The 26,869-nt window shown below is 36.3% G+C and overlaps 1 protein-coding gene across 1 annotated transcript in view; it reads left to right on the forward strand.

Annotated features, from left to right (window-relative positions):
* The window catches only part of ppm1e (protein phosphatase, Mg2+/Mn2+ dependent 1E), a 55,233-nt gene that overhangs the window by 19,895 nt on the left and 8,469 nt on the right, over window positions 1–26,869 (forward strand). Inside the window, exons 2-6 of the mRNA XM_022762674.1 lie at window positions 8,984–9,088; window positions 9,400–9,442; window positions 12,532–12,729; window positions 13,684–13,872; window positions 16,069–16,212. Of these exons, the coding sequence (XP_022618395.1) occupies window positions 8,984–9,088; window positions 9,400–9,442; window positions 12,532–12,729; window positions 13,684–13,872; window positions 16,069–16,212 (679 nt within the window). The remainder of the gene's footprint in view (window positions 1–8,983; window positions 9,089–9,399; window positions 9,443–12,531; window positions 12,730–13,683; window positions 13,873–16,068; window positions 16,213–26,869) is intronic.

A 26,869-nucleotide genomic window follows, 5' to 3' on the forward strand; every position in this document is an offset into this window, starting at 1 on the left:
AATACAGCGTTTTCTCCTGTTTGAGTCACATTTGCTAAAAAACTAGAGTGCCCAGCTGTTTCAGAAACTTAGGTAGTGTTTCAATGATTTACATCTTCAGCAGGAAAGGAATAGGTTTGGGGCTGAGAGTTGCGGAAAAGGTGGCAAAATCAGAGAGGTTTGAAAGACAGAGTAACACATCGTAGGTGTTACTGACGACAAGAAAAATACAGAGAACACCAGCTTTCCCCGTCAAATGGTAACAAACACAGCAATTGCAATTGAATCTTTTTTACTCTAAGACGACACAGTGCTCAACATTTAGATATAGATGTTAGCGGAGAACCAAAGAAGATGGCAATTTAGAGTAAAATCTAATCATATTACAATACTATACTTTAGTCCATTTCTATCCACAGGTTTTTATTTTCATTTTGAATTTGAGTATGAAAGAATGAAAGACATGGGAAAGAAAGAACACAAGGTTTTACCCTTGGTTGAATTGTAAAAGATGTAATAAAGGCCTATTTCCAGCAGTTCAGATGCAGCATCAGTGGATTCCTGCCACTCACCATTAGATGCCAGAAAGCCCGGCAACAGACTAAAGCGCCACATGGTGTGTGTGGACTGAGGAGACAAATTAATTCATCAAAGTCATTTGAAAGCCATCTTAAGGGAGAAGCAGCAGTGAATCGCCATGATTTAAGGGTTACTGGCTCTCTTTGTATTATGTAATCCTGTTATGCCCTCTTGAGAATACTGTGTTCACATAACAGTAGTTTGTTAGAAACACACTAAATCAAAATTTCTTTTAACCAAATCTTGGAAAATAGGATAAAACAAATGGCTAAGGTGAGGCTGGAAATAGCCAGAGGATTTTCTCTCTGTTCCTAGAAAAGGCTCTGCAGTCTTCCAGGTTTAATAGTGAGGAATGCCTGGTACAAGGGACCGGCGCCCAAAGCAGAATATATCAATAGAGCCGTGTGAGTTCCAGTGGGTCTACACTCTCACCTCCACTTGGCACAGAAAAGGTTCAATATTTAGAATTATGAAGTGGGAGCTTGTTCTGTGCGTTTGGCAACAGGACGACTGACACCATTGACTGTCAGTCACTCGCTTCTGTGTTGCTATGGAAACAACCTTGTTGCTTGACTCTGGGGCTAATTCTGTAGAAAAGAACAAGCTTGTAGAAAGCAATGGTAAAAAAAAAAAAGAAAAGAAAAGAAAAAAGGAAACAAAAAAAACAAAAAAACAACATGGCTGCATGCATGAGTCATCTGCTAACACATACACTCAGAGCTCTCCAGTTTTATCACTGCGAGCAGCCTGTCAAAGCTCCCTGTGTGATTGTAGCTAAACACAGCCGCAGCAGGGACCACACGAGAGAACAAAAGCAACACCAGACTGTGGTAAGGGCCATGGGAGAAGGCAATAATCACAGCTGACTCAAACATACTGACATATTTAGCTCCAAACTTTATCAACAGCCGAAGCTGTAGCCGGGGTAAATTTTTAACCGAGGGTCCACCAGCAGGAGTGAGGGTTATGTTGTGACAAACAGAGGCAAAATATCACAAGTAGAGCTGAAACAAATCCTCAAATGATCTGATAATCATCTGAAGTAGTATCATTGTGAACTGAATGCCTTTTGGTTTTGGACTGAAACAATTTCAAGACGTCTTCTTAAACTCTGGGAAACAGAGTTTTTTAAAAAGGCGTTTGTACAGTTTTTCCCACCACATTTTCACACATGAGAGTGGGAGAGTACTACAAACACTAGTAATGCAGTCCAGTACAACACCTCCACTAATTACAGCCTCAGCTTCTACGTGACCAAAGCTTTTTTTTTTTTGTTATCTGTTTTTATGTGCAGTTTCAGCTTCTAACTCAGCAACTGTCAGTGGCTCCCTTACATTAGAACTGTGTTTTCTGTAGCACCCCTTCTGTTGTTGGGTGTAGTGTAGGTTATGAGTAGGTGTAGCAGAGATGACTGGTTGAGGTTAAGGATATCTTTTGGGCTGAGGTTGACATAAGGGGAAATACAAATCAATGGGGAAAGAGACTCCGACACAACATCAGCATATCTCCCGGGGATCCACACAAAACAAAAATGGCAGTTAACAACATAATAGAATCAAAAAGGTTAGAAAAAATAACTACAGGAAAAATGTATTTGAGATTCACCAAGATTTGTTTTCATGACTTTTTGAAAGATGAAAAAATTTACAAAAATAGGATGTGAATAACCCCATGGCCCTTACCCTGAGCACCTTTCAGACTCTTTCAGGATGTTGTTCGCTTCATCTTGTGAAACAAGTCTCAGGCCTTTTTAACCAGAGAAGTAAAAAGCAAAATCCGGTAGTTGCTTCAGATATTGTTTTCTTTTGATGCCTTCTTCTCATACTCACCACTTTATTTCTTTTGGACAAATAAAATCTGCTCCCCCTGCTTCTTTCTCTAAAGCAGCAATGTGAACGAAAAATATGCTCCAGTCAACAAAACTGTCATTTACAGGTTTGTAATTGAAAAGTATTTGCCAGCACACACACACACATCCACACACACACACACACACACACACACACACACACACACACACACACACACACACACACACACACACACACAATATAAAAAATGATACAGAAAACTGCAGTTTTCTCAGTTAAAACCTGCAGATGGCATAGTATTGTTGCTATAAATACATACAGTAGCCCATATTTGTCCTTTACAAAATGTAAAGGTCACCAGTCATGTGTGGCATACAGAGGAAAGACACAGTAACAGAATAGCAGTATAAGACAATCCAAAGCAGTGGCTATGTGATAAACATTACTGTAGAAAGTGGTTGTTGTTCAGTTTTCATTGAGACTATGAGAGGAGATTATTATCTTAATTTTGGGGTCTCTCTTTCTGTTGTACTGGATTATTTGAGCTGTGTACGTGAGTGTGCACCACTTATGTTACTTTCAAATGTTCACATTGAGACACGTCTTTCTGTTCATTAAAATTGAGGGAGGGGCAGAAGGAATGTCACAGAGCACACTGTCAAATAAATCACAATGCTGTGGGAAAGGAGAATCTCTTTTGCTTCGCTATGAGTTAACAATTTTGACAACCATCTAGCCAGTTGAACCAGTGCTGGTCATTTATGTAGTGAGTTGTGTTGCTGCAGTGTGATGGTGTGAAGTGAGATTAAGCTCTCCTTTAATCCTCCTCCGCTCCACATGACCTCACTGTGATGCACAAGGCACTGGGAGCTGTCATTGGTGCGCGGTGCGTTCTCCTGTGTGACCTGCAGCCAATCAGCGCTCCTCAGCTCAGCATCCACCCCCACCAGGCTGCCAGTGGTGGAAAGAGTGAGGAGAAAGAGAGAGAGAGAGAGAGGGAAATGTAGAGGGTTTCTATGAATGGAAACATGGAGGAGAGGACACTGGTGATGAGCAAACCCAAATACTGACAGTTAGACCCTCCCCACCCTTCATCTCTCATCTCCATCTTCTTTCCTCTCTCTGTCTTTATTTCTTCTTTTATCTGATGCACACTCTCAGTTCTCCCACATATCTCAGTTCATTTTTATAACATGTATTATAATGTACTTAAGAGTGGCAGAAAGTAACTGAGTATATTTACTCAAGCATTGTACTTTGAGGTGCGGCTTACTTTATACTTCCACTCCATCAATATTTCCCAAAAAACAAAGATTAAAGAAAACAGACATTTGTATTTTGGAACATTGTTTTTTTAATTTCTTCATCCAGTAATTCACAACTGCTCACATTTGTGACCCTCGGGTGCTACTGGAATAAACTAACTAACTAACTGTATATAAAGTGGTAAAAACTATGGCCACCAGCTTCAGCAATAAAATGCTGCTTATACATTGATGCATCAGTATTAACAATCTAACTGTCAGATATGATAATATATACTACAGAACAAGCACTTACAGCAAGGCAAATTTGTCAGTAAAGAAACAGGCAATTCAAAGTGTTTTATGCAAGACATTAAGGTATTAAGAAAATACATATGAGAAACGCAGTCTATAAAAAACATACAATATAAAAGACACATGAATATGTTTTAAAAGTGTAAAACAGAATAGAATATTAAAATAAGATTAAATAGAATAAGACACATATAGCAGACTGATGAAATACGATCCAGTTGGGAAAAGAAAATGTTTTGAGTCCTGATTAAAATGAACTGAGAATTGTAGCAGACCTGAACTTTTCTGGGAGTTTGTCCCATATACATGGTGCATAAAAACTGAATGCTGCTTCTCTATGTTTAGCTTTGACTCTGGAAACAGTAACAGACGTGTCCCAGACGATCTTTCATAACAGGAGATAAGAAATGTACTTTGGGCCTAAACCTAAGGGATAGATTAAAGCAATGCTCACATACCCATGCTGTGTGTACATTGAAATAGCTCGTCTATTCACAGTGACTGAAGAGATCCTTTCTTATTGCAATTCCAGTATATGAGATGGGGAAAGTAATACAAGGCTTCATATGCATTCAGATCGACACCAGCCCCGTCTGGAGAAAACGCCGCCCTTTCATTCAGGGTCGTGCTGTGATGTGACAATTCAGTGCATGCAGAGTTGTTACATAATTTGTCTTGACAGAGCCCTTTCAAGAAGTAGAACAAGATATTTCACCAATACAGCTGCCACATTTTTCAAGGAGACGTTTATACAGGAGGTTACTATGGTTACTGCTTTATGGGGGCATGCTTTAACTACTCTGTTCCTGATGCTTGTAGCCCTTGACCCAGTTTGAGAACAAAATCAAGGACCTGATGAAAGAGAAGTTTCTAAGGGAGGAGAGGAATTATAAGACCGGATACACGTATTCCTGGTCCAGATAAACCTCAATGTGAATCTGAATAACGACATCAGTAGGCATAAGAATAAACCTGATATACTGCTGCAAGTCACAACTAAAATTTTCCATCTTTAAAATCATTGAACAGCAGACTTCCAACTAACTACAACACAACACAATACACATGAAGAAAATCAGGTAAAAAAACAAGTAACAACCAACTGCTGACCCGTTGGGGCCCACTTCACAAAAGTGGTTTGCGAGTATTGCTGTGGTGACAGTGTCCTACTTAACAAATGATTGTCACTTACAAGTTGCAAATTATGTCAAAGTTCTCCAGGACTCTCGCATGTTTCTTTTGATTAATGAAACATGTCAAAATTAACCCAAAAACGAATGATCTCATGTTGCAAATAGCTACTTGCATGTTGCAAGTTTTTGTAAAACAGGTCCCAGTCCTCATTTTCAGGGAAGAAAAGGTCTGTAGTCAACCTCCTCAGCCATTTCTATTAGATAGATCAAGAAGCCGAATCTGTTCTGTCCCTTCCTGTAAACAGCCTCTGTGATTTCAACGTATCTGTATCCCTCCTCCACCTCCACCTCCACTTTCTTTTGTAGAACGATGTTTAACTTCCAGTCCTCCTAAAATCCACAAATGCCACTCTACACCACGTAGCAGTCCACCAGGTCTCTGTGCTCTGCATCCTATCCACCACTGACACACCCAGTGGAGTCATCTGAGAACCTCTGCAGATGACAGGACTCAGAGTTGTGCTGACAATCAGAGGTGTACAGGGTGAATCGGATAGGTGAGAGGTGGTCCCTTGCGGTGCTCGTGTGCTGCTAAACAACTGTTCAGACACGCATCCCAGCAGCTGCACAAACTGTGGCCTCTCTGTGTGTCGGGTAGTCAGTAATCCCGGAGGTTGTGAAGACTTCTACCTGCATCTTCTGGAGGTTCTCTCTCAGCAGGACGGGCTGGATTGCGTGAAAGGGCACTGGAGAAATCAAAGAACATGATTCTCACAGTGCCGCCGAGGCAGGTAAATGACGCTGTTGTCGACTTCAACCTGAGGGCGACAGGAAAACTGCAGGAAGCCCAGAGAGGTGTCACCTGAAGGCTGTCACAGGCCAAAACCAGTCAATCCAGGACTTTCAGCGACTGGTCTGTAGACATTGAGGGCAGATGGAGATGACTTCTTGGGCGCTCTTTACTTTTCCTTCATATTAGCACCCACAGTGAGCTAACATGCTAAACGTGTTACTGTGGAGCTGTTGGTTTGTTTGTTATTTTAACCAAATTTTTTTTACCAAATTTTAAAACAAAAATACCAAATATCAAAATAATATCAAAAAAAGCCTGTGATCAAATGTCATCAGCTAGATTGCATATTAATACCAATAAATTGGGTCTTACTGTCCATCACTGACTGACTCTTTATTTCTGAGTGCAGAGATTAGGCTTGCCATGATGTGGATAAAATACATGAAATTGTGTGGATATACTCTGTCCAGTGTCGGGATGGAAATGAGTAATTTGTTTAACTATTTCTGTGAGATGATCGTCAGTAAAGTTATTTGTAGTTTCTGTTGTTGCCATGGAGAGAGAAATGGTCCCTACTGTTTTAATTTTTTTCCACCACGCAGACGTATTAGCAGAGAAGAGAAGAGAAGAGAAGAGAAGAGAAGAGAAGAGAGGCAAATTCTAACTATAGATATGAGAACTGAACTACAGTTTGCGGTTGTCGGTTTGTCAGTAAAAGCAAAGCAACACTATTTACATGGCAAGTTTCATTCCAAGGGAAATATGGTGTGCTAGGAAATAAATGTACACAACAAATAAAAACAACAAAAAAAAGTAATTATATGTGAGGGAAAAAATAAAGTTTTTACTCTGTGTTCTCTGTATGTTGTGCTAAATTATAATTCAGACATTACAAAATCCTGTAAAGTCCTATTTGAATTCAGATGAGACTTTTATTTTGAAGTGTACAGAATAAAACGTATTTTTCCTGTGCTTCCTAAAAGGCTGCTACTTAGTTTTTAGGGGAATAAATATGTTTCCATGTACAACTTCTATACTTTTCTAAAAACCGGGATGTTCCTTGTTTTAACAGAAAGTTTAGTCATTGTTTTATTTTATGAACTTGCACTTTGTAGCTTTATGTCCTCTTTTTTATTCCCTTTGTTTCTGTCTTTTTCTCTAGGAAGAGGAACACAGAGAGAATTTATGCAACTGCAGTCCTGTCAATGTTTCTCTAAAGTTATAATTGTATTGTTCAATAAAGTGTTGCACAAGTAGCAGACTTCCTCTCGCCCATTATACAACACAATGCACAAAGGGTTAGACCTGCTGCACGTGAACCATAAAAACCAAAAGCAGTTTTACAATGAAATGAACCAGCGTTTGGCTTTTCATTGATTAAAACCATGTAATTTAACATAAAAGCCACAGAGGTGCTTTCACACTTAATGTGCAGTATTTAATTGTAGAATATGTCCCTATGTTGTACTCAGCCATCCCCAGTTCATTCATTTAGGTAAATTAAACAGTTTCAAGTGTGCAGCGTCTTACTACTGTATCTAGCATGTTATTGTTGGACTCCACATTTCAGCTGCCACACAGGTACATTTTAAATTAATATGAGCTCTATGGGGTACATGTGTGGTTGTATAAATTAAATTATTAAGAAAAAAAGTCCAGAAAGATATTAAAGTGTTCAATGGGTAAATCTTTTAGCATTGGACATGTATAAAGAATAAAGGATTGGACTGGCTGCACATCATCAGATCATATTTGTCCAGGACAGACAGGAATAAATAATTTGATTGATTTTTAATAATGCTTTTCCACTAAAGCAGGCTTTGGCCCTCACTCCTGAATTAAGACGCCATTAAGTGAACATCAGTTCAGTTCAGATTTAACTTAATTTGAGTGTGATGGAGAGCATCCAGAAGTTGGGTTACCATGGTTACCTGCATCTGGAGGTGGCCTAGTTATCCCGGTGACTCATGTACAGCAGGACTTCAGTCCTTCAAACGACCCCCTCTTCCTCCTCCTCCTCCTCCTCCTCCTCCTCCTCCTCCTCCTGCTTCCTACCGCACCTTAACCTTAAGAGCAGACACTCCTCCTCTGGCACAGATGCACACACAGCTCTGGCCAGATGTAGCGATCTACCGCGACACTCAAACAGAGCTGTTACATCATTTTAACACTGTTCGAGGCAAATACTCTTAAAAACCTGATCATATATCTGCTGATTTTTGTTTTTGCCCATCCTGTAGTGCAGTATTGCTCAAGGCAATGTCCATTGTTCAGCTGTTGACTGAAATAGCTTGACAATTATTGTATGGATTGCCATGAAATTTTGTACGGATACAGTACAGATTGTAGATTGTGTGTGTGTGCATTGTGTGATTGTAGTGTGTGTGTGTGTGTGTGTGTGTGTGTGTGTGTGTGTGTGTGTGTGTGTCTATACAGCATCTGCTCCTTCTAACTGTTCTTATTTATACTGAATCATATTGTTTGCCCTCCTTCTGTAACTCTACCCTATGTCTGTCCTGCTTTTGACCATTTTTGATTCATTTGCCAAAGCACTTTGTAAACCCTGTTTTTAAAAGGTACTATATAAATAAAGTTATTATCACTATTATTATCATATTATAGATATCCATGGTCTCCTGAAGATAAAGCACACTGGCTCTGGGGATCCTCAGAGTTTTAATTGAGTACCACCAGAGGGTCAAAGGTCATGGTTTCCAGATGATGTATCCTAATGACTTTGCTTCACATTTGCAGTTTTGAGGGAAATGTGTTTACAAGTACTTGATGGATTGCCATGAAATTTGTCATATACATTCAACTCTCTCTCAGGATGAATTGTAATAACGTTGGTGACCCCTGACTTTTCATCTAGCGCCATCATCAGGTCAAAATCGAATCTATATATTTTGGTTTACGGTATACAGTATATGGTTTGGTAATTGTATACCTTTGTGTTTATATAAGAATAGCAAAACCATGAGTTTGGTGTTTCTTTCATTCAGCATATTGATATTGTGGACTTACAGTCTATCTATGCATAGACGACACTGTTGATCTCCACAGCAGATTATTGTAACACGATTTTCATTTCTGACCCATTCATAACAGTGTCGTCTCTCCTCACCACAGTAACTGCCCGTGCTCCCTGGCTGCAGCCCTGGCCAGAGCCACAGCAGACAGCGTTGTGAAGGCTGACCTCTCCATCCACCACCTGATTAAGGCCGTAGAAGATGGAGCTGACCCACTACCACGTGAGTTCTCAGGGTGGGCCTGTGAGACTGCACCCTCTCTCTCTCAAACACACTCACTCAAACATACACACACACACAGAGGTACAGAGAAATTAGGTCTCGCTCTCACTTCATCCCATACACATGCACGCATGCACACACACACACACGCGCGCGCGCACACACACGCACACACACACACACACACACACACACTCACACACACACACTCACACACACACACTCACACACACACACTCACACACACACACTCACACACACACACTCACACACACACACTCACACACACACACACACACACACACACTCACTCACACACACTCACACACACTCACAGGCATGTAACCACCAGGGCTTTGTCCCAGTTCTCCCCCGCAAATCTGCATTAAGTGGTATTTGACCGCTAGAGGGCAGAAAGCATACTCACAGCTATAAACCAGGATATACTACATCCACCATGCGCCAATAGAGTTTCATTAAAATGGCCTTCAGGCTTTGTCTAAACATACTTGAATCACAGTGGTAGTATAATATCAGAATCAGCAATGCTTTCTTAATGTGTATATTACAAACACATCAACTATACTAAATATTAAATGGATATAGACAGAAGAATTAGATAATGTTGAATTGGCAGAAGTTATTACAGAAAATACAACATTCAAGGATATAGAAATTTATTCAGCAGTCATCTTTTAAAGCTGCACTAATCTGTATTTTTATATTAATAGTTGATCAAAGGATTACGTGTAATCTGAAAGCGGTCACTCATAGTGATGAACTGTTGTTTATTCTAACTCTCACATGCTGGAAATACCCACAAGAGCACCAAATGTGTATTAATTCACTGCTGAAAATAGTGCCCAACAAATTTTCAATTTCCTCCTGTTTGAGTTACATTTGCCAAAAATTACAGTTGCCTGATGTGTTTCTTTTTTTTTTTTACAAATGAATTTGGCACCCGTCTTTAAAGATTTATGTCTTCAGTTGTAATCAGTGGGTTTTGGGCTGAGTGTCACAGACAGGGAAAGGAAGTCAGGAAGTATTGACAGGCTAATTTATGGTTGACTTTGGTCTTTTCATGGGATTTGTAACAGTAACAAAAATATAGAATAGTGCCAGTCTTATCCTGTAGGATCAGTCAAATTCAGGGGATGTAACTTTCCACAGAGAAATATAAATTATAACTTAACCCTCTGGAGTATAGGTTGTTTTTGCTGACTTTCTGTGTAGTGGTTTTTGTCATCATTTAGCAGCTTTTAAACTGTCCTCACCTCACATGCATGGTGTCCTTTGTCTGACTGTCAATTTAACTAAGCTGCCAGCAACCCAAATGTGTCACTGTTCAGTGATAATCACTCTAAATATTATTATAGAACAGTTCAAGGTCGTAAAAAATATTGTTTCACTATTCGTACACACAAATACAGCAGAAAAATGTGAGAAATAAAACTGTAATACAGTCTATTTATATGTAACATGATTTTATCCCAACTCGTTTTTGTGGCTTTTTCATTGAAAATTAGAGTATGGCTATTAATTAGTGAAGATTTTAATTTTTTTAACATAGTTTTAAAACATCACAAAATGTGTTATAGTCTACAGATATAAATTATACATTGTGCATGCAGAGTTTTCATCTGGTTCACTGAGCTTGTCTCCACATGATATATAAATTAAGGTATGTCACTGTAGATAGAATATGTATATGTATGTATGTATGTATATATAATAGACTTCAGAGGGTTAACTGACACTTAGACATCATCAGTAGCTGAAAATGTAACTGAAAACTGTTTAAATCTTTGCTGTTTTTCAAATGTTGTATTAAAATTAAATCACTCAACTCTTGAATGATTTAATTTTTTTAACTTCAGCTCGTTAGCAGTACACCGTGTTTTATTTACCATTTCACTAAGATTTTCAACTGGTTGTGTGACGTGTTTTAATTTTGATCGACTTGCATTGAAGCTCAAACTGTTCCACACTGTGTGCCATCTCAAAGTAAGAACTTCTCATGTTGTGTAACAGCCGATCACATCTTGTTTCATGATGCCTCACTGCACTCTGCTGTTTTTTTTTTCTTTCCTTCAGCTGTTTGCAAGGTGTTATGGGTAGACCTTGATGTCAGATGACGTGCTAAAATATCTCCATTGGGAGCATGAGTGGGGAGGGGCTGAACAGCCAGTTCACATGGTGAAGTTCAGTTTTGGGACAGTGCTTGACGTGTATGTACTTTTAGAAGGAGGAGGGGTGAGAATGAGGGGAGGAAATGGGACACTATAGCTCTGTGTGTTTCTCACAGCAGCAGAGTGAGAGACAAGTCAATGGCAAAGACAGGATAGACTATTTTACCTGCAGCAATCATTAGTAGGTCAAGCCCATGCACTCACAGTCTGTGTCTTGGTTATAACCGAGAGCTGCCGCCTTGATGGCACCTCTGGGCTCAGCTCTGTTCCACTCACTTCTGTAACCCAGTGCAATATCTCAATGAAGGTTTCTTTCATCTGCCTTTCTGAAAAAGTATAACACATCCTTGGGGCTTTTACTATCCACAACGGCATAATTTCCACTGGGCATGGGGACTTTTCACAGTTCGATTTTTGACACAGCAGAAAAATTAAACCGAGACTTTTACAGTTTTAGTTGGCACATTTATCTGAGTTGCCTTAAAATTCTTACAGCACTCACAGTGTCCAAGTGAAATTAAATAGCTTTTTTTGTCTGCTACATATATTGGCCTGTGTTTTCTCTTGAGAAAAAATTTGAAACCAAAAGTGAGAAATTTATAATTTATACTATACTTAAATGTGGTTTGTGCATTAACTTTGATGGAATACTTTTCTGGCATCTATCTCCGAAGATGGAAATGTTGTTTCAAAACAGCTGATCAAATCTTGCATAAAGCAGTAACGTCAGCGTCGTATCATAGGCAGAGCAGATGGCCACAGACTCTGAACAACAACCGAGCGAGATTATACTGCAAGAAGTTTTGATGTGTTTTCTCTCTCTCTGTCTCTCTCTCGCTCTGTCTCTCGCTCGCTCTCTTTGCCATTACTCTGGGTCACCAATGACATTCATTGTAACTGCTCTGAATCCAAACAGACCACCCTTAAACCTTAAGAAAGCAGCAAGTTACAAAGTTTTCAGAGCCACCTTTGAAGCCTGCACAGGGGGTGTTTGATGTTCAAAAGATAGATTATGGTGGAGTGTTATTTTAAACTCATAAACTCTCAAAACCTGAACTCTGAAGCTGGCTCTTGCTGGCAGGGAAGAGTATGTGCCCTCTACTGCTCAGTCCCCACTGGAAACTACACTGAATAGCAACGTAAGCAAACCAATATAAGTGACTGACACAATATGACCTAGTTAGCATATGTTCAATAAAGAAGCACATCTGATTCTTTGTGTGTTTTTGTGTTAGAGATGGAGTCTGTGAAGCTGGCCCGGGTGGTGTTTAACAGACTGTTTGAGATGTGCTGCCTCTGGCTGAAGGAGTTTCCCTTCCGCCGCCGCCCACAGCCATACTATGAAACTTCCATCCACGCCATCAAGAACATGAGGCGTAAGATGGAGGATAAGCATGTCATCATCCCAGACTTCAACACACTCTTCAATGTTCAGGTAGACTTCAACAACTCCCCCACGTCCCATGCAAAAGCAGATCATTATCAGACCTCGGTGAGACCAGACCACCACAGTGGCGACTGATGCTTTCAATCTGTCTTCCCAACATGGTGGCTGGTCTCCTGATGGTTTCTCAGATTCTGATATTTTTCAGGTAGTGTTGTGGTAACTATAACAATAACATTAACAATTGGAAAGAAAGCGAAAAGGTTTCCGTGCTTAGTGCTAATAGCTCTGTTCCACTAGCTCCTGTCACTCCTGTAAAGTTTCATCTGTCTTTGTAAAAAATGAAATGTATTCTTGGGATTTGCTGTCCATAATCTAAAAGCTCAATTCATTACAGCAGTTGCTATAAGAAACTGTAAGGTTTTAAAGTTAAACAAAAACTAGAGCTCCCATGAAGATTTACCAGCACAATTACGAGTACTTGCATCATTGTAACTTGGTTTCGTCCATATCCATAAAACTCACTATCACCCTCTTCTAAACGAGATTTCTCAAGTTCTTTCTAATCATCTTAAAGTCTTGCATATGATAAACAAGGAAATTCTTAAGCTCCCCTACTAAAGTAGCCTTTCTGTTCAGTTCTGACTTGGTTATTTTAAGTGAACTAATTTGACAGAAATTCATCCAAGTGATTGCTACAACCAATGTTGGTCCATGTGTCCCGACCCCAGTGTACCTACCTGCAGGTCTAGTAATATTTATATTTGTATGAGACGTATTATGTCTTATTATATTATATTATATTGAAACATAAATCTTATCGTACATCGATAAAACTGGTTAGTGGGGTGTTTTTGTCAGTCAATCTCCAATTGTCAGGATATCAATGCATTAAAGTCACCATTGTACAATCAGCAGCTATTATGCTACTTTCAATGCAAGGAGCTGTTAAATTTACTGTGTCCTCTTCACCGTGTCCACTAACTGATATGTATTGTCTCTCAGGATCAGGAAGAACAGGCTTTCTTTGCCGTGTTTGATGGTCATGGCGGTGTTGACGCTGCCATTTATGCTGCCAATCACCTCCACGTCAACTTAGTTCGTCAGGAATCTTTCAGCCAGGACCCCGGCGAGGCACTCTGCAGGGCCTTCAAACTCACCGACGAACGCTTTGTGAAGAAGGCCTCACGAGAGGTAACCACATGTGCAAAGAGCCAAAGCCTTTAATATTATTAAGAAATATAGTACCAGTGTAAACCTGTTGATGACGCAAAGTAATAATCTGTCATGGTAACTGAATTGTATTTGTTTACTAATGTAAACTAATACTATTAGTACTACTTATATTACTCTTCTATCTCTCCTACTGTTGATGTTATCACTACTAGTAGCCCTCTACTACTACTACTACTACTACTACATGTACTACCACATCAATCCATCCATTTTCTGCTGCTTATCTGGAGTTAGATCATGGTGGCAGCAGGTTAAGCAAAGTAATCCAGACATTGCCAGTAACATTTTCCAGCCTGAGAGATCACAAGGTGTTCCCAGGAAAGATGAGCTACATAATCTATCCAGCGTGTTGTGGGTATACCGTGAGTCCTTCTACCAGTTGGATGTGCCTGTCTGAGCTCCTTAGCCTGTCTCTAAGGATGAGTCTAACCACCTGACAGAGGAAACTCATTTCTTTTGGACACTACCTAAAGCTCATGACCACAGGTGAAGGTTGGAACATAGACTGACTGGTAAATCAAAAGCTATGCCTTCTGGCTGAGCTCCCTCTTCACCAAAACAGTCCAGTACAATGTATGCGTTACTGCTGACACTGCACCAGTCCACCTGTCAATCTCGTGCTCCATTTTAACCCTCAATCATGAGCAACACCCTGAGATCTTAAACTCCTTGGGGCAGCAACTCGCTCCTAACCCGAAGGGAGCAATTCACAGTTTTCTGGCAGAGAACCATGGCCTCAGACTTGGAAGTGCTGACTCTCATCCCAGCTGCTTCACACTCAGCTACAAACAACCCCAAATGCCTGCCAGAGGTCACGGCCTGATGAAGCCAAAAGAACCACGTTGTTTGCAAAAAGCAGCAAGGCCATTCTGAGGTCCCCAAACCGGACACTTTCCTCCCCCTGACTTTGCCTTGAAATCCTTTCTGTGAAAACCTCAGATAAGATAGGTGACAAGGGAAAACCCTAGTGGAGGCCAACACCAACTGGAAACATGTTCAACTTCTTGCTGAGAATACGGATACAGCTCTTATTTCTGTGATATAAAGGCTGAACATCTCAGGAACTACCACCCTGGTCTGCCAGTCCAAAGCTACTGTCCCTGACCTGCATGCGACATTGAAGAAGCGTGTCAGCTAACATAGGCCATCAATGTTCAGCGCCTTCAGCATAGAGGACATGTTAGTTGGCTTCAAGGGTTCAGCAGTTTCTTCTCCCCTGCTGCTGAACACATTTTGGCCACTGCATTCCCTTCTTAACTCATTTGATGGTTTGCCAGAATGTTCGTGAGGCCAACTAAAAACTCCTGCTTCATTGTTCCCCCAAACTCCCACACCCAGGTTTTTGTGTCTGCGACCATCATGTCCATAGCCCTTCTGGCCTGCTGGTACCCATCTGTGGCTTAAGGAGACCTCTGTGCCAACCAAGCCTGAAGGACCTCCTCCCTCAGCCTGATGGCCTCCCTCCCCCATGGTTCTCAGGTTGCTGCACGACACACGCCATCAATGTTCTGACCCAGCTCCCAGTAGCTGGCTTTGAACATGGCCCACTCAGATTCCATGTCCCTCACTTAACCTGGGATGCATGAGACGTTCTTCTGGAGGTGAAGGTTAAAGACCTTGCAGACTGGGGCCTCAGCCAGGTCCCAGTTCACCCTCACTACACATTTGGGTCTGTTAGGTCTTTCTGGCAGTCTCCTGCGCCAATTAATCCAACTCACTACCAGGTGGTGATCAGTTGATAGCTCTGTTCCTCTCCACTGAGACTTCAAGACCTGAAGATAAGAGCACAAAGTTAGGGCGAAGGTGTTCTGATATCAACTATAGTTATGAACGACCCTATGCTCAAACATGGTGTTTGTGATGGCCAATCCATGACAGAAGTCGGGTTCACATTGGGCAGGCCGTTCCTCCCAATCCAGTTTCTCTACCATCCAGGTGCTCACACATTTACAGCCCATTTCTACATTATTAAGGATTAAGATGCAGATTGAATGACTAGAATATATCTTTAACTAGTGGTGATACATTTTTTGCTTGAATTTTAGTAAGTTGATTACTTGGATCCAGTAAAACAGGGACACCATTCCTGTATGAAGTAGTGCAGCTGTTGCTTGCTGTGAGCTGGATACTGTAACATGCGCCTGTTTTTGGCAGAACCTGCGTTGTGGCACAACAGGTGTGGTGACGTTCCTGCGGGGCCAGACGCTGTATGTGGCCTGGCTGGGAGACTCCCAGGTCATCCTGGTCAGGAGAGGACAGGTTGTGGAGCTGATGAAACCACATAAACCAGACAGAGAGGTAACCATTTACACATGCACAGACATCTTCACACATCTTCACACACCATCAGGCTCAAATCTATAATTTCCACTGTAAGCATACTTGATTAAGATGAAGAGCCATAAATTTAAGTGATGAATCTTAGTGGATTGATAGATTTTGAGACATTATACAGAATACTGTCATTCATTTTCAGATTCATACAACTTACATTTATTTGCCTTTTCTATAAATTAAAATGCAGACTTGTATTTGTGATATACATGGATTTAATTATCAAAAGCTTGTATTCACAAACTTCTAGTGTTACTGAATTATAGAATCAGATTTTTTACATGCAGCTGTCGTTTCAGGATTCCATTCAGAGAAAAGTGAACTTAAGAGTAAACCTGCCTGTTTGCTGACAATGAGCATTAGTGGTGTACTTAACATTTACTTACATGACCTTTTTTTTTTATAATATCCAATTAAAATGATTTGATGGTCTAACATTTTTGGGAATATACTTTTTTACCACTTTTTGCCCCGAAAATCAGATGAAAGGACTGATATCATACTCATCTGTCTTGTTTGATATGAAACTATAGCCAGCAGCCAGTTGGCTTAACTTAGCACAAAACGGGAAACAAAAGAAAACAGCTAGCCTGACATGAGGGTGGTATCTGTATCAAGGGCATAGGTTTGGCCTCAAAATTGGTAGAGATGCAGCACCCCCACCATCCCGCCAAAAATAAAAAGATTAACTTTTTAATGCTGTCAACCAAACAGTTTATTTAAATATAAGATCGGAATTTACATTCAGGAATGCCTATACGCAAATGTAATATATGTACATGTGTGGAATTTCCATGTATGAAATATATGTACATATGAGGTAAAATCATATATGTATTTAAAATAGCCTATATTGGTAAAAGTTACATATGAAACCTGTTAGTAATTGAAACAATATCATATATTGATATATATGTAAAATCTAGTTAATATAAACATGTATTTTAGTATATCTGTTCATAGAGAGAGATATGTTAAATACATATATATCCATCCCAAAGCCTGTCAGTATATGTTCATATTATATATGTCAATATAAAAGATAGACATGTATTTTTAAATTTGATTAGAAATTATTAAGAAAATCATATAGAAAACATATAGAATTTGTATAAGTAAGTTGTTTTAAGAAAGTTGCATTTTACATGAGTATTTTATGTATGTTATGAACTTATATCTTCATATATCCAGAGTATGTATATGTGTCATAATAATATATCCTCTTATAGGTTACGCATATGGTAACATCACTCTTGATATAGGTACATGTATGTCATATGTATGTCATAAGTCATAGTATATTAAGGCATAAAAAGCCTCAGTATAGTAAGGCGTAAAAAAGTCATAGTATAGTAAGGCATTAGAGCCAATTAACATAATGTGCATGTCTTTGGACTGTGGGAAGAAGCCAGAATACCTGGAAAGAACCCACAAAGCCACAGGGAGAACATGTAAATTCGACACAGACTGGAAAGTGAGGTATGAAAACATCAAAGTATAGTAAGGCATAAAAACGTCAAAATACATCATATTCTAATAAGGCATATAAACGTCAAAATACGTCATATTCTAATAAGGCATAAAAACATCAAATATTGTCATAGGATAGTAAGGCATAAAATGTCTTAGTATAGTAAATCATAAAAACATCATAGTATAGCAAGGCATAAAAAAGTCGGAAAATCTCATAGTATATTAAGGCATAAAAACGTTAAAAAAACGTCATAGTATAGTAAGGCATAAAAACGTTAAAAAATGGCATATTATAGTAAGGCATAAAAATGTCAAAAAACATCATGATATAGTAAGACATAAAAACGTCATAGTATAGTAAGGCATAAAAACGTCAAAAAACATCATAGTATAGTGAGGCATAAAAACATCATAGTATAGCAATGTATAAAAACGTTAAGAAACGTCATAGTATAGTAAAGCATAAAAACGTCATAGTATAGCAAGGCATAAAAACTGCAAAAAACGTCATAGTATAGTAAGGTATAAAAACATCATACTATAGCAAGTTATAAAAACATTAAGAAACGTCATAGTATAGCAAGGTATAAAAACATTAAAGGGGCGTCGAGTAGCAGTTGGTTGAGCATCCGCCCCATGTGCAGAGGCTACAGTCCTCCCTGCAGTTGGCCCCGGTTCGAGTCCTGCATCGGACAGCCCTTAGCTGCATGTCATTCCCCCTCTCTCTGCCGCCGTTAAAAAACGTCATAGTATAGTAAGGCATAAAAATGTCATAGTATAGCAAAGCATAAAAACATCAAAAAACGTCATAGTATAGCAAGGCATAAAAACGTTAAACAACGTCTTAGTATAGTAAGGCATATAAACGTCATAGTATAGCAAGGTATAAAAACGTCATAGTATAGCAAGGCATGAAAACGTTAAAAAAAAGTCATAGTATAGTAAGGCATAAAAACGTTGAAAAAACTTCAAAGTATAGTAAAGCATAAAACATCTTAGTATAGTAAGTCATAAAAACGTCTTAGTATAGGAAGGCATAAAAACGTCAAAAAACATCATAGTATAGTAAGGCATAAAAACATCATAGTATAGCAAGGTATAAAAACGTTAATAAACGTCATAGTATAGTAAGGCATAAAAACGTCATAGTATAGCAAGGCATAAAAACGTTAAAAACGTCATAGTATAGCAAGGCATAAAAACGTTAAAAAACGTCATTGTATAGTAAGGCATAAAACGTAAAAAAAATGTCATAGTATAGTAAGACATAAAAATGTTGAGAAACGTCATAGTATAGTAAGGTATAAACATCATAGTATAGCAAGGCATAAAAACGTCATAGTATAGTAAGGCATAAAAATATCATAGTATAGCAAGGCATAAAAACATTAAGAAACGTCATAGTATAGCAAGGCATAAAAACGTCAAAAAACATCATAGTATAGTAAGGCATAAAGATGTCATAATATAGTAAGGCATAAAAACGTTAAAAAACATCATAGTATAGTGAGGCATAAAAACATCAAAAAACGTCATAGTATAGTAAAGCATTAAAACGTTAAAAAATGTCATAGTATAGTAAGGCATGAAAATGTCAAAAAACGTCATTGTATAGTAAGGCATAAAAACGTCATAATATAGTAAGGCATAAAAACGTTAAAAAATGGAATATTATAGTAAGGCATAAAAATGTCAAAAAACATCATGATATAGTAAGACATAAAAACGTCATAGTATAGTAAGGCATAAAAATGTCAAAAAACATCATAATATAGTAAGGCATAAAAACGTCAAAAAATGGCATATTATAGTAAGGCATAAAAATGTCAAAAAACATCATGATATAGTAAGACATAAAAACGTCATAGTATAGTAAGGCATAAAAACGTCAAAAAACATCATAGTATAGTGAGGCATAAAAACATCATAGTATAGCAATGTATAAAAACGTTAAGAAACGTCATAGTATAGTAAAGCATAAAAACGTCATAGTATAGCAAGGCATAAAAACTGCAAAAAACGTCATAGTATAGTAAGGTATAAAAACATCATACTATAGCAAGGTATAAAAACATTAAGAAACGTCATAGTATAGCAAGGCATAAAAACGTCAAAAAACGTCATAGTATAGTAAGGCATAAAAAAGTTAAAAACGTCATAGTATAGCAAGGTATAAACGTCATAGTATAGCAAGGTATAAAAACATTAAAAGACGTCTTATTATAGTAAGTCATAAAAACGTCATAGTATAGCAAGGTATAAAAACGTTAATAAACGTCATAGTATAGTAAGGCATAAAAACGTCGATAAACGTCATTGTATAGTAAGGCATAAAAACGTCATAATATAGTAAGGCATAAAAAAACGTCATATTATAGTAAGGCATAAAAATGTCATAAAACGTCAAAGTATAGTAAGGCATAAAAATGTCATAATATAGTAAGGCATAAAAACGTTAAAAAATGGAATATTATAGTAAGGCATAAAAATGTCAAAAAACATCATGATATAGTAAGACATAAAAACGTCATAGTATAGTAAGGCATAAAAATGTCAAAAAACATCATGATATAGTAAGACATAAAAACGTCATAGTATAGTAAGGCATAAAAACATCATAGTATAGCAATGTATAAAAACGTTAAGAAACGTCATAGTATAGTAAAGCATAAAAACGTCATAGTATAGCAAGGCATAAAAACTGCAAAAAACGTCATAGTATAGTAAGGTATAAAAACATCATACTATAGCAAGGTATAAAAACATTAAGAAACGTCATAGTATAGCAAGGCATAAAAACGTCAAAAAACGTCATAGTATAGTAAGGCATAAAAAAGTTAAAAACGTCATAGTATAGCAAGGTATAAACGTCATAGTATAGCAAGGTATAAAAACATTAAAAGACGTCTTATTATAGTAAGTCATAAAAACGTCATAGTATAGCAAGGTATAAAAACGTTAATAAACGTCATAGTATAGTAAGGCATAAAAATGTCATAAAACGTCAAAGTATAGTAAGGCATAAAAATGTCATAATATAGTAAGGCATAAAAACGTTAAAAAAAATGTCATAGTATTGTAAGGTATAAACGTCATAGTATAGTAAGGCATAAAAACATCATAGTATAGCAAGGTATAAAAACATTAAGAAACGTCATAGTATAGCAAGGCATAAAAACGTCAAAAAACATCATAGTATAGTAAGGCATAAAAAAGTTAAAAACGTCATAGTATAGTAAGGTATAAACGTCATACTATAGCAAGGCATAAAAACATTAAGAAACGTCATAGTATAGCAAGGCATAAAAATGTCAAAAAACGTCAAAGTATAGTAAGGCATAAAAATGTCATAATATAGTAAGGCATAAAAACGTAAAAAAAAAATGTCATAGTATTGTAAGGTAAATATTATAGTAAGTCATAAAAACGTCGTAGTATAGCAAGGTATAAAAACGTTAAAAAACGTCATAGTATAGTAAGGCATAAAAACATCAATAAACGTCATTGTATAGTAAGGCTTAAAAAAGTCATAGTGTAGCAAGGCATAAAAACGTAAAAAAAAAGTCATAGTACTGTAAGGTATAAACGTCATAATACAGGAAGGCATAAAAACGTCAAAAAACGTCATAGTATAGTAAGGCATAAAAATGTCAATAAACGACATTGTATAGTAAGGCATAAAAACGTCATAGTATACCAAGGCATAAAAACATTAAAAACGTCATAGCATAGTAAGGAATAAAAACGTCATAATATAGTAAGGGATAAAAACGTTAAAAAAACGGCATAGTATAGTAAGGCATAAAAATGTCAAAAAACGTCATAATATAGTAAGGCATAAATATGTCATAGTATAGTAAGGCATAAAAACATCAAAAAACAACATAGTATAGTAAGGCATAAAAACATCATAGTATAGCAAGGTATAAAAACGTTAATAAACGTCATAGTATAGTAAGGCATAAAAACGTCATAGTATATCATGGCATAAAAACGTTAAAAAACGTCGTATATAGTAAGGCATAAAAACGTCATAGTATATCATGGCATAAAAACGTTAACAAACGTCGTATATAGTAAGGCATAAAAACGTCATAGTATATCATGGCATAAAAACGTTAACAAACGTCGTATATAGTAAGGCATAAAAACGTCATAGTATATCATGGCATAAAAACGTTAACAAACGTCGTATATAGTAAGGCATAAAAACGTCATAGTATATCATGGCATAAAAACGTTAACAAACGTCGTATATAGTAAGGCATAAAAACGTCATAGTATATCATGGCATAAAAACGTTAACAAACGTCGTATATAGTAAGGCATAAAAACGTCATAGTATATCATGGCATAAAAACGTTAACAAACGTCGTATATAGTAAGGCATAAAAACGTCATAGTATATCATGGCATAAAAACGTTAACAAACGTCGTATATAGTAAGGCATAAAAACGTCATAGTATATCATGGCATAAAAACGTTAACAAACGTCGTATATAGTAAGGCATAAAAACGTCATAGTATATCATGGCATAAAAACGTTAACAAACGTCGTATATAGTAAGGCATAAAAACGTCATAGTATATCATGGCATAAAAACGTTAACAAACGTCGTATATAGTAAGGCATAAAAACGTCATAGTATATCATGGCATAAAAACGTTAACAAACGTCGTATATAGTAAGGCATAAAAACGTCATAGTATATCATGGCATAAAAACGTTAACAAACGTCGTATATAGTAAGGCATAAAAACGTCATAGTATATCATGGCATAAAAACGTTAACAAACGTCGTATATAGTAAGGCATAAAAACGTCATAGTATATCATGGCATAAAAACGTTAACAAACGTCGTATATAGTAAGGCATAAAAACGTCATAGTATATCATGGCATAAAAACGTTAACAAACGTCGTATATAGTAAGGCATAAAAACGTCATAGTATATCATGGCATAAAAACGTTAACAAACGTCGTATATAGTAAGGCATAAAAACGTCATAGTATATCATGGCATAAAAACGTTAACAAACGTCGTATATAGTAAGGCATAAAAACGTCATAGTATATCATGGCATAAAAACGTTAACAAACGTCGTATATAGTAAGGCATAAAAACGTCATAGTATATCATGGCATAAAAACGTTAACAAACGTCGTATATAGTAAGGCATAAAAACGTCATAGTATATCATGGCATAAAAACGTTAACAAACGTCGTATATAGTAAGGCATAAAAACGTCATAGTATATCATGGCATAAAAACGTTAACAAACGTCGTATATAGTAAGGCATAAAAACGTCATAGTATATCATGGCATAAAAACGTTAACAAACGTCGTATATAGTAAGGCATAAAAACGTCATAGTATATCATGGCATAAAAACGTTAACAAACGTCGTATATAGTAAGGCATAAAAACGTCATAGTATATCATGGCATAAAAACGTTAACAAACGTCGTATATAGTAAGGCATAAAAACGTCATAGTATATCATGGCATAAAAACGTTAACAAACGTCGTATATAGTAAGGCATAAAAACGTCATAGTATATCATGGCATAAAAACGTTAACAAACGTCGTATATAGTAAGGCATAAAAACGTCATAGTATATCATGGCATAAAAACGTTAACAAACGTCGTATATAGTAAGGCATAAAAACGTCATAGTATATCATGGCATAAAAACGTTAACAAACGTCGTATATAGTAAGGCATAAAAACGTCATAGTATATCATGGCATAAAAACGTTAACAAACGTCGTATATAGTAAGGCATAAAAACGTCATAGTATATCATGGCATAAAAACGTTAACAAACGTCGTATATAGTAAGGCATAAAAACGTCATAGTATATCATGGCATAAAAACGTTAACAAACGTCGTATATAGTAAGGCATAAAAACGTCATAGTATATCATGGCATAAAAACGTTAACAAACGTCGTATATAGTAAGGCATAAAAACGTCATAGTATATCATGGCATAAAAACGTTAACAAACGTCGTATATAGTAAGGCATAAAAACGTCATAGTATATCATGGCATAAAAACGTTAACAAACGTCGTATATAGTAAGGCATAAAAACGTCATAGTATATCATGGCATAAAAACGTTAACAAACGTCGTATATAGTAAGGCATAAAAACGTCATAGTATATCATGGCATAAAAACGTTAACAAACGTCGTATATAGTAAGGCATAAAAACGTCATAGTATATCATGGCATAAAAACGTTAACAAACGTCGTATATAGTAAGGCATAAAAACGTCATAGTATATCATGGCATAAAAACGTTAACAAACGTCGTATATAGTAAGGCATAAAAACGTCATAGTATATCATGGCATAAAAACGTTAACAAACGTCGTATATAGTAAGGCATAAAAACGTCATAGTATATCATGGCATAAAAACGTTAACAAACGTCGTATATAGTAAGGCATAAAAACGTCATAGTATATCATGGCATAAAAACGTTAACAAACGTCGTATATAGTAAGGCATAAAAACGTCATAGTATATCATGGCATAAAAACGTTAACAAACGTCGTATATAGTAAGGCATAAAAACGTCATAGTATATCATGGCATAAAAACGTTAACAAACGTCGTATATAGTAAGGCATAAAAACGTCATAGTATATCATGGCATAAAAACGTTAACAAACGTCGTATATAGTAAGGCATAAAAACGTCATAGTATATCATGGCATAAAAACGTTAACAAACGTCGTATATAGTAAGGCATAAAAACGTCATAGTATATCATGGCATAAAAACGTTAACAAACGTCGTATATAGTAAGGCATAAAAACGTCATAGTATATCATGGCATAAAAACGTTAACAAACGTCGTATATAGTAAGGCATAAAAACGTCATAGTATATCATGGCATAAAAACGTTAACAAACGTCGTATATAGTAAGGCATAAAAACGTCATAGTATATCATGGCATAAAAACGTTAACAAACGTCGTATATAGTAAGGCATAAAAACGTCATAGTATATCATGGCATAAAAACGTTAACAAACGTCGTATATAGTAAGGCATAAAAACGTCATAGTATATCATGGCATAAAAACGTTAACAAACGTCGTATATAGTAAGGCATAAAAACGTCATAGTATATCATGGCATAAAAACGTTAACAAACGTCGTATATAGTAAGGCATAAAAACGTCATAGTATATCATGGCATAAAAACGTTAACAAACGTCGTATATAGTAAGGCATAAAAACGTCATAATATAGTAAGGCATAAAAACATTATAGTATAGCAAGATATAAAAACATTAAGAAACGTCATAGTATAGTAAGGCATAAAAACATTATAGTATAGCAAGATATAAAAACATTAAGAAACGTCATAGTATAGTAAGGCATAAAAACGTCATAGTATAGCAAAGCATAAAAATGTCAAAAAATGTCATAGTATAGTAGAGCATAAAAAATGACATTGTATAGTAAGTTATTAAAACGTCATAGTATAGCAAGGTATAAAAACGTTAAAAACATCATAGTATAGTAAGGCATAAAAACGTCAATAAACGTCATTGTATAATAAGGTATAAAAAAGTCATAGTATACTAAGGCATAAAAATATTAAAGACGTCATAATATAGTAAGGCATAAAAACGTTAAAAGACGTCATAGTATAGTAGGGCATAAAAATGTCAAAAAACATCATAGTATAGTAAGGCATAAAAACGTCATAATATAGTAAGGCATAAAAACATTAAAAAACGGCATAATATAGTAAGGCATAAAAATGTCAAAAAACGTCATAATATAGTAAGGCATAAAAATGTCAAAAAACGTCATAGTATAGTAAGGCATATAAAATGACATTGTATAGTAAGTTATAAAAACGTCATAGTATAGCAAGGTATAAAAACGTTAAAAACGTCATAGTATACTAAGGCATAAAAACTTCAATAAACGTCATTGTATAGTAAGGCATAAAAAAGTCACAATATAGCAAGGTATAAAAACGTTAATAAACGTCAGAGTATAGTAAGGCATAAAAACGTCATAGTATAGCAAGGCATAAAAACTGCAAGAAACATCATAGTATAGTAAGGCATAAAAACGTCATAGTATAGCAAGGCAAAAAAACATAAAAAAAAAATCATAGTATAGTAAGGCATAAAAACATCATAGTATAGTAAGGCATAAAAACGTCATAGTATAGCAAGCATAAAAACGTCAAAAAACATCATAGTATAGTAAGGCATAAAAACATNAAAACGGTTAAAAACGTTCAAAGAAAAGAAAGGATTAAAAACGTCATAGTATAGCAAGCATAAAAACGTCAAAAAACATCATAGTATAGTAAGGCATAAAAACATCATGGCATATTAACGCATAAAAACGTAATAGTATAGCAAGGCATAAAAACGTTAAAAAACGTCTTATTATAGTAAGTCATAAAAACGTCATAGTATAGTAAGGCATAAAAACGACAATAAACATCATTGTATAGTAAGGTATAAAAAAGTCATAGTATACTAAGGCATAAAAACATTAAAAACGTCATAGTATAGTAAGGCATAAAAATGTCAAAAAACATCATAGTATAGTAAGGCATAAAAACGTCAAAAAACATCATAGTATAGTAAGGCATAAAAACATCATAGTATAGCAAGGTATAAAAACATTAAGAAACGTCATAGTATAGTAAGGCATAAAAACGTCATAGTATAGTAAGGCATAAAAACTGCAAAAACATCATAGTATAGTAAGGCATAAAAACGTCATAATATAGTAAGGCATAAAAACATTAAAAAACGTCATAGTATAGTAGGGCATAAAAATGTCAAAAAACGTCATAGTATAGCAAGGCATAAAAACGTTAAAAAACGTCATAGTATAGCAAGGCATAAAAACGTCAAAAAACATCACAGTATAGTAAGGCATAAAAATGTCAAAAAATGTCATAGTATAGTAAGGCATAAAAAATGACATTGTATAGTAAGATATAAAAACGTCATAGTATAGCAAGGCATAAAAACATTAAAGACGTCATAATATAGTAAGGCATAAAAACGTTAAAAGACGTCATAGTATAGTAGGGCATAAAAATGTCAAAAAACGTCATAGTATAGTAAGGCATAAAAACGTCATA

This window comes from Seriola dumerili, unplaced genomic scaffold (assembly GCF_002260705.1).
Source record: "Seriola dumerili isolate Sdu_G_001 unplaced genomic scaffold, Sdu_1.0 BDQW01000449.1, whole genome shotgun sequence".
Classification (NCBI taxonomy): Eukaryota; Metazoa; Chordata; class Actinopteri; order Carangiformes; family Carangidae; genus Seriola; species Seriola dumerili.